The sequence below is a fragment of the Aulostomus chinensis genome, chromosome 21 (genome assembly GCF_037954235.1).
Source record: "Aulostomus chinensis isolate RoL2024-O1b breed Wild chromosome 21, RoL_Achi_v1.0, whole genome shotgun sequence".
In the NCBI taxonomy this organism is placed as follows: domain Eukaryota; kingdom Metazoa; phylum Chordata; class Actinopteri; order Syngnathiformes; family Aulostomidae; genus Aulostomus; species Aulostomus chinensis.
The window spans coordinates 13,197,672-13,209,878 of record NC_141340.1 but is presented as its reverse complement, the minus strand read 5'-3'; the positions used below and the strand labels follow the sequence as shown (position 1 = coordinate 13,209,878).

Here is a 12,207-nt window from a genome sequence, read left to right as displayed (position 1 = left end):
CCAAAAGCATGTTATCATTTTAGCAATATTCCTCCCCTTGCACAGCACTGAGGGAGAAAAAAAAATCCCACAAGCATTTTGATGATCTTGATCTCAACATTTTATGATCTCTGTCCCATTGTGAGTTGATGGAAAAATATAATCTCAGCAGTGAGATGGTTTAGGGAAATGGGGAGGTCTGGTCAGTCTCACCTGGCAGCGGTAGAGACAAGCGGGGGCTTTTAGACCCTAATGGGCTAAGGTCAGGATGGCTAATAGGGAATAAGTGGCTGAGCCATGCTGTCTAAATCTAATGCTAATGTAAATACTGATCCATTTTCATTGGGGGGGGGGGTGAGCTGGCTTTCAAGACACCTAGCACGCACACACACACACACACACACACATATATATATACACACACACACGCACGCACCGATGAGCTCTGTTAGATAGATTCGGTTTTTTCCAACTGCTGGCATGATAAAATAATATGTGACTAGGCTTTATTGACTAAGACAAAAAGAGATTCATCACACAGGGGAGGGGGAGAGAAGAAGAACAAGAGATAGAGAGGCAAAAGTGATTTTTTTTTTTTCCAAGAGAGGGGGCCAGAGGTCAGGAAGCTGTGAACTTCAGATTGACCTTTGACCCATATGTCAGATGTACTTGCGTCACTCCAGGTTTGTGTGTGAGTGAATGTGTACGTCAGCCGGACATTATAGATACATTAGCCTCCTCTCTATCACTTCCAATGTTTTTGTCTAGAAATCTTGAAAGGACGAAAAGGAGACAAATAGAGAGAGAGGGAGAGAGAGAGAGAGATAGAAGGAGAGTACAGAAGAGCGGAAGAAATATAAAAGACTCATTGTGATAATTCATTTATTTGGCTTGGCGGCCATCGTGCAATGGATGCTTATTATTATTAGGTGACCTAAGCTAAGCTCGCCCACAGGCCCTGCACCTCATGGACAGGCCACAGAGCTGTGATCACATGAGACTGCCATCAGGCAGAACTGAGAGAAACAGGAGAAGCAATTTAGCTCAAGGAAATATTTTTCTTAGCATTTATGAAAGTAAAAGCCCTGGAAGGTCTAAAAAAAAAAAAAAAGAAGGAAAGGAAAGAAGACCAGCAAGTAAGACAAGAAGGTCGGATGAGTTTTGGGGATTTTTTTTTTCTTTTCAGGATTGTTTTGTGTCTCCAGCATCTTTAGATCAAACGCAATGGCCTTGAAGGAAGGAGCGAGATAAGCAGGATTTACATTGCAGTTTTTGTATGCGGCTTCTATTTGCTTATTTGTTCCTACAGCTCTGAATGTGTCTCTCCATGCATTATATGTGCTGCTCTCTTCATCTGTGGAAACAAGGTGGCACGTACCTGAGCCCCCCAGCTCCACTTTTTCAGCAGCGCAGTCTGCAAGCAGATACATTGGCACTGATCTTGCATTACATCTATGTCTTGGGGGCTGAGCGGTGGTTAGCAGTAACATGTGTTAGGGAGATGGTAGCACGGATGGAATTCTACACTTGGCAGCCTTCCAGGCAGTGCTGGTATGTGTTTAAAATACTTTCAAGGAACAAAACACGCTTTTGTTGTTTGCTGGGCCAAGTGGGGTTGTTTTTGTCTCTGATGGCCCCCGGGGGCCCAGTGGATAGCACCGGAAGCTGGTGACAATCCAAAAGGAAGGTATACCGACAACAAGCTCCCTGCTTTCCCCTAAAAAAGCAATGATGAAAGCAGATAAAGAGGTTTTCATTTTCACAATGTGAAGGGTGCACATTTGCATTCTCTCAGCGGACATAGAAAAACTGAATGTACTGAATCTTTACTTATAAAACATGTACACACACGCTCTGACACACGCACACGCACACACAAACACACGCGGTGGTTGTTAGCTGCAGTGGCAGAGGGTTCTTATTTCCAGTATGTGTTCATTAGCTTCCTGCTTCTACACTTAATGACAGGAAAGAGTCGTGTTTGTACTGAATACCCTAATTTGTCATTTGGTGTGTTGGAGGAAATAGCAACCCTGCTGCTTTTGAAATATTTTTGTCATGTTACTAGAGTACGCACACAATCACAGGCGAAGACAAAAAAGAGTGCACAATTGAAATTATAGACAGACACCAAAACACACTTATGAATCAGGAAAAAAATGTGCACTTGCAATGCATAAACACACAAAATACACAATCACATATACAGTAAGGTGAGAAGAACTAAAATAACACCTGCACAGACACTCACACACACACACACACACACACACACACACACACACACACACACACACACACACACACACATTCTTCCAAGTGCGTGTACATGCGCCGGGAGATAAAAGAAGTTTTGAGAAGATGTATTTTGCCTTGCCTTATTAAGAATTCAGTTAATGAGACAGCTTTGCCACCACAGATAGAACAAATGAATATGAGACGGTGGGGCTGCTAACCCTCCCCACAAACCCAGAGAGCGAGCGGAGGTGAGGTGTGTGTGTGTGTGTGTGTGTGTGTGTGTGTGTGTGTGTGTGTGTGTGTGTGTGTGTGTGTGTGTGTGTGGGGGAGAGGAAGGTGTTTTGTAAACATCTCATTCTGCATAATGAATGCAGTCCTCTGTCATCCTCACCCACACATACACACACATACACACACAAACATACGCAGCAGAAGCACACACAAGGGAGCTTCCCTCACCTGTCAAATTGACTCTCCTCCCTTCTCCTCATACAAGTCCCAGTGCATGTGTGTGTCATGGACAAGGCTGACAATGTTATGTTTTTGACAGGTAAACAGGAAGTCCCGAGTGTCGTAATTTGCATTCTGTGTGTACGGGTGTGCGTATGCGCCTCCTCCTCTATCCAGAGAGGTCTGTGCCATGTTGTAGTCCACCCAGGGACTGCCGTTAGATGATTTTGATTGGCCCACTGGGAGTGTTGGCTTATTTGGTTGTTTGCCAAACACTAATCCCTAACAATTAACCACCAGGCACTCCGCGGAGGTGCCGCACTCACAAAGATGAGCCTTTTTTTTCTTTTATTCTGTAGACACACACACACACACACACAAACTCATCTAACACAAAATATGCACGTGTATACACACACACACACACACACACACACACACATATATATATATATATATATATATATATATATATAAAATGTATATACACACACACGCACATTGCATAAACATTTCAAGCAGACACACACAGGCGCAAACCCAGAAGCAGGATCAGTGTGTTTGTGTGTTCGAATATGCATTACACAGCCCACGCCTGGCAGGAGTCAAAGTGCTCCTTTAAAAGTTCATAAATCATGGATATACTGGCCTGTGATCACCAGACCGCCTGCTTTTCAGGCCTGCAGAGTGCCAGAGAGCGACAGACAGCCCTCTAGTTTAGGTCTTAAACAAACCCTGTGGAATGTGCTGATGGAGAGAGAATTAATATTAGGCCTAAACTTATCTGGCAGCCCAGTTCAACCCCAAGTGTATCATTCAACTCTGACCGAGCGAAGCCTCATATCCTTAAAGCAAATAGCATGTAAGCTGAGACGATGAAAGATGTGAAGCATTTTAACGCCACTTTGTATGAACATTTTTAATTTCTAAACAGCCATTAGAAACCACTGGAAACTGTCAAGAATATTTCCAATGGAACCCCACTCTCCTGATAAGACGGGAGAATATGTTCCAAACACAGTTCCATTGAGGTTTTCCTCTTTTCTTAATGGGATACACTTGAGGATAGCAAGGTCTTGTTTGAGTTTGTCAACTGATTCTTTTTTCAGTGCTCTAAGCATTTTTGCTGAAATTAAAAAAAAAAGAGTATCGGAGGGCAAAGCAGCAGTAAAAAAAAAAAAAGCATTCTTGTTTTTACACTGCACAACTAATGACTGATGACAGAATAAAAGACAGTAAGAATCTATAGGGGCTTTTGTGTATGATGAATAGCATATGGTGTAGATATGTAAGGCCATTATAACTAAGATGATTGGGAACAGCTCAGAACCAATTGTTGGAGGGAGGGAAAACTGAATGTTACACGAAAATAGAAAATGTTTTAATAGAAGGACATGAGAGTAAGACAGGACATTAAACTATCTTGTGGCATATATATATATATATATATATATATATATATATATATATATATATGTTTGCTTTTGTGTGTGTGTGTGTGTGTGTGTGTGTGTGTGTGTGTGTGTGTGTGTGTGTGTGTGTGGTTTCCCCGGTAAGGCTCAACAGCCCAGTTCTCCTGCGAGGGAGGGGCGGAAAGAAAAGAAGCAAAGAGAGAGGGAGAGAGAGAAGGAGCAAGGGAGGCCTCCTTTCACAGAGAAACAAAGATAGCTGTAATTAATGGCCCTGAGCTCTGGACGAGGGGAGCTTTCTTCTGACAACTCCGACTTAATTAAAACTTAAGACTTCTGAAAGGGCCTCTGACTGCGAGGGGACGTCCCACCGTCTCGTGAGAAAAACCTCGTAAGATTTCCTACAAAAGAAAGAAAGAGGGAGAGACAGAGAGAAAAGATGTGTTAGCAGCTGTAGCTATGTTGCTAATCCCTGTTTGTCAAAGACGGAAGAGGGAGGATGTGGAGGGAAGGGGGGAGTTAGAACTCACACACCTGCAGCTAAATGTGCCCCACACACACCCCTCCACCACACACATACACACAAACACACACACACACACACACACACACACACACACACACACTCCTCCCACACATTCATTTTTCCAATCTCCTCTTGCTCCACATAGAAATGCGACTTGTTTTCCTCACACACTCACACACCTTTCCATGTATACATCACTGCACCTGTCTCTTACATGGCGACGTGTATAAACCAACATATGAGAGCCACCCTCTGTCTCTTTGCCTCACTCTTTTCCTCCCTGTGTGTCTCCCCTCTCTCCCTCCCTCCCTCCCACCACCACAGAGGATCAGATAATAAAAGCTTGGCCTGCTCTTTTGTTTTTGTGCATTGTTCATTAGCCCGGCAGCAACAACAGAGGCACACTCGATATGCTTGGCTTGACCGGGTGTATGAGAGTAGGACAAGGTGGGATGGGGGCTGTGCGTGCGTGTTTGTGAGTTTGCGCACACGCACACACACTGAGGGTAGGGCGAGAGGTAGGGGGTAGCTTTGCATGGCTGCAATGCCATTAAAGAGGCAACTGGAGATTGAGGGCTCGCAACTGACAGCACACGTTGAATGAGAAACCCCTGCAGCTGCCAACAATGAGGATAGCCGGACAATGTGCATGTTAAAGAGAAAAACAGCATTCGCAACTCTGCCCTTTATTTGACTTTTTGTGTGTTTTTAGTCTGTATGTCACCTAAAGCATACCCTGTTAATTCTAAATGGTGTCTGAACATGAACATAGCAACATTTCTTCTCCCTTTTCTCTCTTCTCTTTCGCAGTAATTATACAGTTTAAGTGCCAAAGTTGGACATGGTTTTGCTTATACAACATATTTTGGTGAAATTATTCCTGAACCTTTCCAAGTAGATTAATCTTATGTTGGATAAATGAAACTGTCAAATTTAAAAAGAAATTAACTGACACCAAAGATGACATTTTTGCTTTATTAGGGGGTTCTTCAGCTCACAGCCTGTAAAGTGTAAGGAACACACTGTATACAGAGGAAAATAATAGGCCAAGTGATGGAGACATTACCCACTGACAATCTGCTGGCTTGTTTGAAGCCCTGGGAAGTGGGATTTCTGGGAGTTTTGGAATCAAACTGGAACCAGAGAAGAATGAAAGGCTTATATTACTGTACAGCACAAAAGGCTAACATGGCGTAGCAGACAGGCCTCGCTTGTTTCACTGATATTCAAATTACATTACTGATGATATGGCTTGATGGATTTAAAAGCAAGTTCTCGAATATTGGTGATCTGAAATTTCCTCTATCTGTTCCACAGCACTTGCACAAGCAGGATAGTGCGTACAACCCGGAGTCGTGTGTCTACTACTGCACACTGTGCGATTACTCCACCAAAGCCCGCCTCAACCTGGTGCAGCACGCCCGCTCAGCTCGCCACCAGCAGAACGAAGGTCTGAGAAAACTCCAGCTGCACCAGCAAGGCCTGCGAGGAGGAGATGAGGATGGACTGAGCCTCCAAGAGCTGTTCCACGTCAAGGAGTGTCCTCCCAACCACGGTTTGTGCTTTCTTTCTTTCTTTCACACGTGTATATTTTGTGTCTGAGTTTGTGTGAGTCTGTGCTTTCTTTCTTTTCTTATTTTTTTTATTGGCACAGGACATCCTGAATTTCTTTATGTATTTGTTTTGCTCTTGAAGTTATGATTTCATTTGTGACGGTCAGTTTTCTCCGGTTGTGATTAAATCCATCGAACTTCCCTCGTTACACTCCTTCCATCTCTTTTTCTTGCACCACTCCCTTTATATTCTGTCAAATCCTCCTCCCTCCCGCCTTTGGCCTTCCTATCCAGATCACGTCTCTCGATACAGACCCGTCCTTCCCTCCTAATCTCTCCAAAATGAGCATACTGTTCCTATTAGGCTGCCGCGCTTATATCTTCAACAAATACTGTACACACACACACACACACACACACACACACGTGCACAGGGACATCCCGGGCAGGCAGGCAGGCAGGCAGGCAGGCAGCTTATGAAATTTCACCTTGGGAGGATCTCATAGTGAAAGGGCTTGTACACACACACACACACAAGTTACTCACACACACGCACAGGTTACTCACGCACATACACACAGACACACATACGCTACAGCTACACAGTCTCTCCCTGGAGTGAGCTTTCATTTCCTTTCTCATGACCAAAGCAATTTGGCTTTCATTTAAGAGTCTCCGTCCTGCCAGCAGCTAATAAGTGTAACAGAACTGTAAAACATTCAGAGAGACAAAAAAAAAAAAAAAAAGATTAATCGTTTTTCTTTGAGTGGGGGTTGGATGGTTGGTGAGGGGTTGCAGGGTGTAAGGGGGAGGGGGCTGTGCTGTAATTTAAACCAGAAGACCGAGAGTCAGGGTCCATTATTTAGTCATCCTTATGTTAATGCTGCTGGGAGAAAATGAGCGCTTAACTTGTTTTTGCTTTGCTTGACCTGAAGGAGCGGGTGGGTTGAGGTGGGTTGGGGGGCGTTGGGGTGGGGGGCTGTGCATTCCAGCATAGCATTAGGCCCTACATCCATCTGTGTTTGTGTGTGTGGACGTGTGTGTGTTTTAGCCTGAATCAGTGCAAAGTGTCCTGTATACTGTACATGTGTACATTTGAAACAGAGTAAGACTAGGAACATGTGAATCCCAACACACACACACACACACACACACACACACACACACACACACACACACACACACACACGGCTTGGTTTTAAATACATGTGGATCAAAGTTACAATGAGATTTGTGGCGCGTCACAAAATCCATCCTTTTTTACATTGCTACCCTCTCTCCTTTTTTGTCCATCATATCTCTCACGCTCTCTCCTGTTCTCCTGTTCTCCTTTTCCTTTCTTTTTTTTCTTAAATCTCACAGTTAGAACAGATTTTAAACCTGTCAAAAGCAATATTCACCCTCTGCACCTATTTCAAATTTTCCGCTCTTAAAACACACCATATTTGTCACTTGGGCCCTCATTTTTATGCCTCAGCTTTGATGCCACATGGTGAGTTTCCATGTGGAAGCTAGCGCAAAGCTTGAGCGGACGCTGGCACCATTCAAGATGCTTAGCAATTTTTTTGGATGCCCTCCTTTTGCCCACTGTGTAATTTTTTAGTGAATAACAGTATTCTTTCACATGTTCCTTGTAGGCTGACGTGATGATGTCAACTGGAGATCAAACGGTTCTTTCGTTATATAATGAAACAACTGTACATTTTCACTGTGTTTCTTAGCTTAGGTTTTGTGTTTTCATGCTAGGTTACATTATATAGAAAAAACCATAAAACTGCTTTAGGCTCCCATAGTGATAAATGATGTGAATGTTTTTACTGATAGAAAAGGCTCCATAGTAGGCAACATTTGCAGCCTGTGTTCACTTTGAGGACCCCATATTCGTGTGTGTGTGTGTGCATGCTATTAGTTTTCTGGGGCTGCAACTCCTGACTCGAGCACTTTCGGTTCATTAGAGACTGGTATGAAAAAGATTAATTTAAGTGCTGACCGGTATCTTTCTCTTAAAGCCTGGGACCTGGCACTGAGCCAGATAATTATAGGCCCATTTGGGAATAAGAGTTCTAATGCTCTGGACTTTATGTACATGTGAATGGCTTTCATTAAACAATTTTGGTGCTGATTTTATGGCCTAATTAAGGATACTATACTGCAGAGAAGCAACACAAGCCTATAGGTGTTTTGACAGACATGGACAGCTTTGTGTGCGCGTCAGTGTACTTCATACGTGTTCTCCAGTCATCTCATCACTTCCATGACTTAAAACTTCATCGTGAAGGAAGAGTCAAGCCTTCATGGCCTTCATCTTGTGCATGTTCGATCAACAGTTCTCACAGAAACAAGAAAGGAGGAAAAACAAAAACCCAAACAACTCTTCACCGTGATCTTCTAGCAGCATCCTTCAAAGACAAAAAGCCCTCTGTGCCCGCATCACCGAGATAAATCGTCCCTCTCTGCGTACAATTAGAAGTGTTAAGGTAAATTGAGTTTATAAAAAAATGCCAGTTTGCATCATAAGAACACGCATAAATGAATTGCCTCTCAACATGGAGGACTCGGAGGCCATTTTGCTTTGAGGGTCGTCCAAAAGTTGTTAGAGAAATTAGATTTTTTTTCTTTTTTCCCGTTTGTGCCCTTCTCCGCTCTCTAATGAAATTAAGCCCTGAATAGAGCTGTTTAATAAAAAAATCAAGCAGAAAAAGAAAAATATGACAGTTTGCAAGTCATGGGTATTTCATCATAGGTTTTTCTTTATGTATATATAATTTGAATAATTTGTGCAGCTGGATTTGTAGAGACCGTAACAGTCTCTGAGGTTTAGTTGATGTACATACACTGCTGCCACTCCCGTACCACCACCCCCCCAGACCTCAGTTTGACCGTTTGTTTAGCCATAAAGAACACCATGAGGAGGTGTGTGTGTGTGTGTGTGTGTGTGTGTGTGTGTGTGTGTGTGTGTGTGTATATGCGTGCATGAGTGTGGCTTTTTTTCTCTGTTTGTGTATCCTTGCCCATTAGCCCCGTGCTCCATCATGTGTAAAGCTCCTCATAAGTCAGACCAAGCAGAAACACTAGGGCCTTTTCTGCATAGTTTGCTTTCTGTTATTTTTTTTCTTTCTTCTTCTTTCGTTCCCTCAGTCCTTCATAAGAAGGAAAGGGAGATGGGATCTTATGGAGGTAATTATTTCTGAGAGCAAGGCCTGTCATCCAGCCCTCCTCCGCCACCCCACCACCCACACATCTCCATCCCACTATACCCCCACCACCACTACTACCACCACCACACAACATGCATTAAAGAGGGAGGGAGAGGACCCTCTTTGTCTGACTCCCCCTTTAAACAAAAGACCTTTTCTGACTTTGAGAGACCAACTATACTTGTATTGCATGCGTAGGGGTTGTACGTGTACATTTGTGTGTGTGTGTGTGTGTGTGTGTGTGTGTGTGTGTGTGTGTGTGTGTGTGTGTGTGTGTGTGTGTGTGTGTGTGTGTGTGTGTGTGCACGCAGAGCCTTTTGTTTTCTCTGAGTGATAAGGCTCTGGGACATTTTTGGTCCTAGTCAAATTACTGTAGCTGTGCTAACCATTTTCATTGCAGCTGTAGGCTAAAAATGAGCCTAATGGACACTTATTATCCCTATATAAGCCGATGGAGATGTGTGGCTGTGTGCATCCTGCTGGATCATGGCACATGAACAGAGAGCAAGGGCGCATCTTGTTTATTTTCAAGCCAGTTTACATTCCAAATTTGCCTGACCCAAACTGTATACGTGCGCATCCAAATATGATCCCTTCATTTTTTTTTCCGATGTGGGAAAGAGCTTTGTTGTCTCCGAAAGATCATCTAGATGTGATGACACCAAGACATCCTTTGATGCTTTATTTTTTCCTCCTCTCTCACTTTTTACCCCTTCATCTTCAACTTTTTTTTTTCCCTCTGGGTGGTGGGGATGGTTTTGCCATTCCAGTGGTTCTCTCTCTCTCTCTCTCTCTCTCTCTCTCACTTTTTTTTTTTGCAGGAAGGTCTCAGACAGAAGTCTATTTCCAGGGTTTGTCTCAGTAATTTGTGGCCATTACATAAACATTCATGGATGGCCGAAGGAGTGAGAGAAAGGATGCAACACACACCCAGAGCACACAAACCGCTAGAGTTAGCACAGTGGTGGCTATTTTCTTTTTCAAGTCAGAATACGGGAGGTTAGAGGAGTGGATCAGCTCGTCAGAGGATGATTCTTCAATTACTGTCCTCTGTATCTTATATAATCCTTCTGATGAATTTATATCTACACCTGACATTAGCTTTAACAAGGTAAGCAAGACAATTGATTAGTTTACATGCCGACAGTTTTTCCTTCTCATTTAATGTCAAACAGGTTGTTTCAGTTAGATGGGACTCATTCCTTACGTAATAGAACAGAAAAATGGGGTTGGAATGTAATTTAATGTGCCAAACATGACTAAAATGCAGTTCCTGTGGAGACTGATGAGAGAGAGAGTTTTTATTGCTAGCTGGAGACAATGCGCTTCATTTTGAATAATTTGTTCAAATCAAAATAAAACACATTCATATATGTATATTATTATATTTTCAGCAAGTAGCAATTTACCCCAAATTTCCCAAAACCATATTCTCTATGGCTGAGAGAGTAAAAGATGTGGTCATTTTTTGAATAATTCCATCCAAGCGAATTATAATTACTTTGTGGTCTGTGTGTGCACATAGAAAAAAAATGGCAGCAGGCTGACTTGTGCCTTTGAAAAAATGAGCCTCGTTCACCATAAACTATTTTTGAAATGGTGTGTCGGGCGGTATGGGCTCAGGCCGATTGTTTTTCTTTGAATTGAGCAGCTCTTTGGTGGAGGGGTATTACCCGGGCTAAATTGTTCCCTCATGTTTTCCGCCAAGGTTCTGTGCCCACCACACTGACAGTTATAATTTGCAAAAATTGCACTGATTATCTGAATTAGCATACCTGACCAATGCCACATTAGTCTTATTTACAATACAAAGCCGTGGGGCTCTGAGGACGCATACTAAATATGACTTAACCCTTTGAAGAGGGGACTGGCGTCACAGGGCCAGGACGTCTTTCACATCGCTGATATAACAAAGGGCTTAAGGCCCGGCTCCATATGGAACTGGAAGACTCTGGTTTTGGAAGAGGAAGTGTTGAAGTCCAGACTCAACTCATAGTTATTACATGTTTTCCCTCTCTCTCTCTCTCTCTCTCTCTCTCTCTCTCTCTCTCTCTCTCTCTCTCTCTCTCTCCCTCTCTCTCTCTCTCTCTCTTTCTCTCTCTCTCTATCTATCTTTCTGACCTTTCCATACTTCTTCACCTTTCAGCTCTTGTCCCAATCTTTTTCCCCAACATTCATCTTTTCTCCCCCCTTCCCTCCCCTCCCTCCCTTTCACCCCTGCTCTTCTTTATTTCATGTCTCTCACCTCTATTCTTCTCTCTCCCTGATCCCCTCATGCACCCTCTGTCCATTGACTCTTAACCACAGATGGACAAAACAATGGGCCATGTCACACAGCATTAAGACAGACAATCAGGTGATGGGAGGAGGGTTGTGTGGAGCCGGAGCCACGGTAACCAGGCAATACGCTCACTGGGTCCAAGCAGCCACTAATCTGAGACTGCGATGATACAATTCACAGATGGACATTTAAGGCAGCCTATATGCACACAGACGCGCGCGCGCGCACACACACACACACACACACACACACACACACACACACTCAAACATCAAAAGCAGAAACATAGTGAGGTTGAGAGGAAAAATATGTGCCGCAGCAGCAACAAATTCTTTCTCCCCCTCTGTCAGTCCCTTCTTCCTCACTCTCCTTTACCTCATCCATCAGTGGGAGGTATGGAATTGATAGCAGCTATTGATTACCTATAACCCAGGCTAATCGTCGCTAACTGGAGGAAGCTTTGCAGCTATAGCAGCTGTCATTGGCTTGTCGTATATGTGTGCGTGTGAGAGAGAGAGAGAGAGAGACAGAGAGATTGAGAGAGAGAGACCCTCCAGTGGCAGTAGGTGTTTCT

At 43.5% G+C, this 12,207-nt stretch overlaps 1 protein-coding gene across 3 annotated transcripts in view; it reads left to right on the top strand.

The window, feature by feature from the left end:
- The window catches only part of zfhx4 (zinc finger homeobox 4), an 81,461-nt gene that overhangs the window by 38,176 nt on the left and 31,078 nt on the right, over positions 1-12,207 (top strand). For all 3 annotated transcript variants that reach the window (XM_086190805.1, XM_086190806.1, XM_086190804.1), the window contains exon 6: positions 5,920-6,157. In XM_086190805.1, coding sequence (XP_086046931.1) covers positions 5,920-6,157 — 238 coding nt within the window. The remainder of the gene's footprint in view (positions 1-5,919; positions 6,158-12,207) is intronic.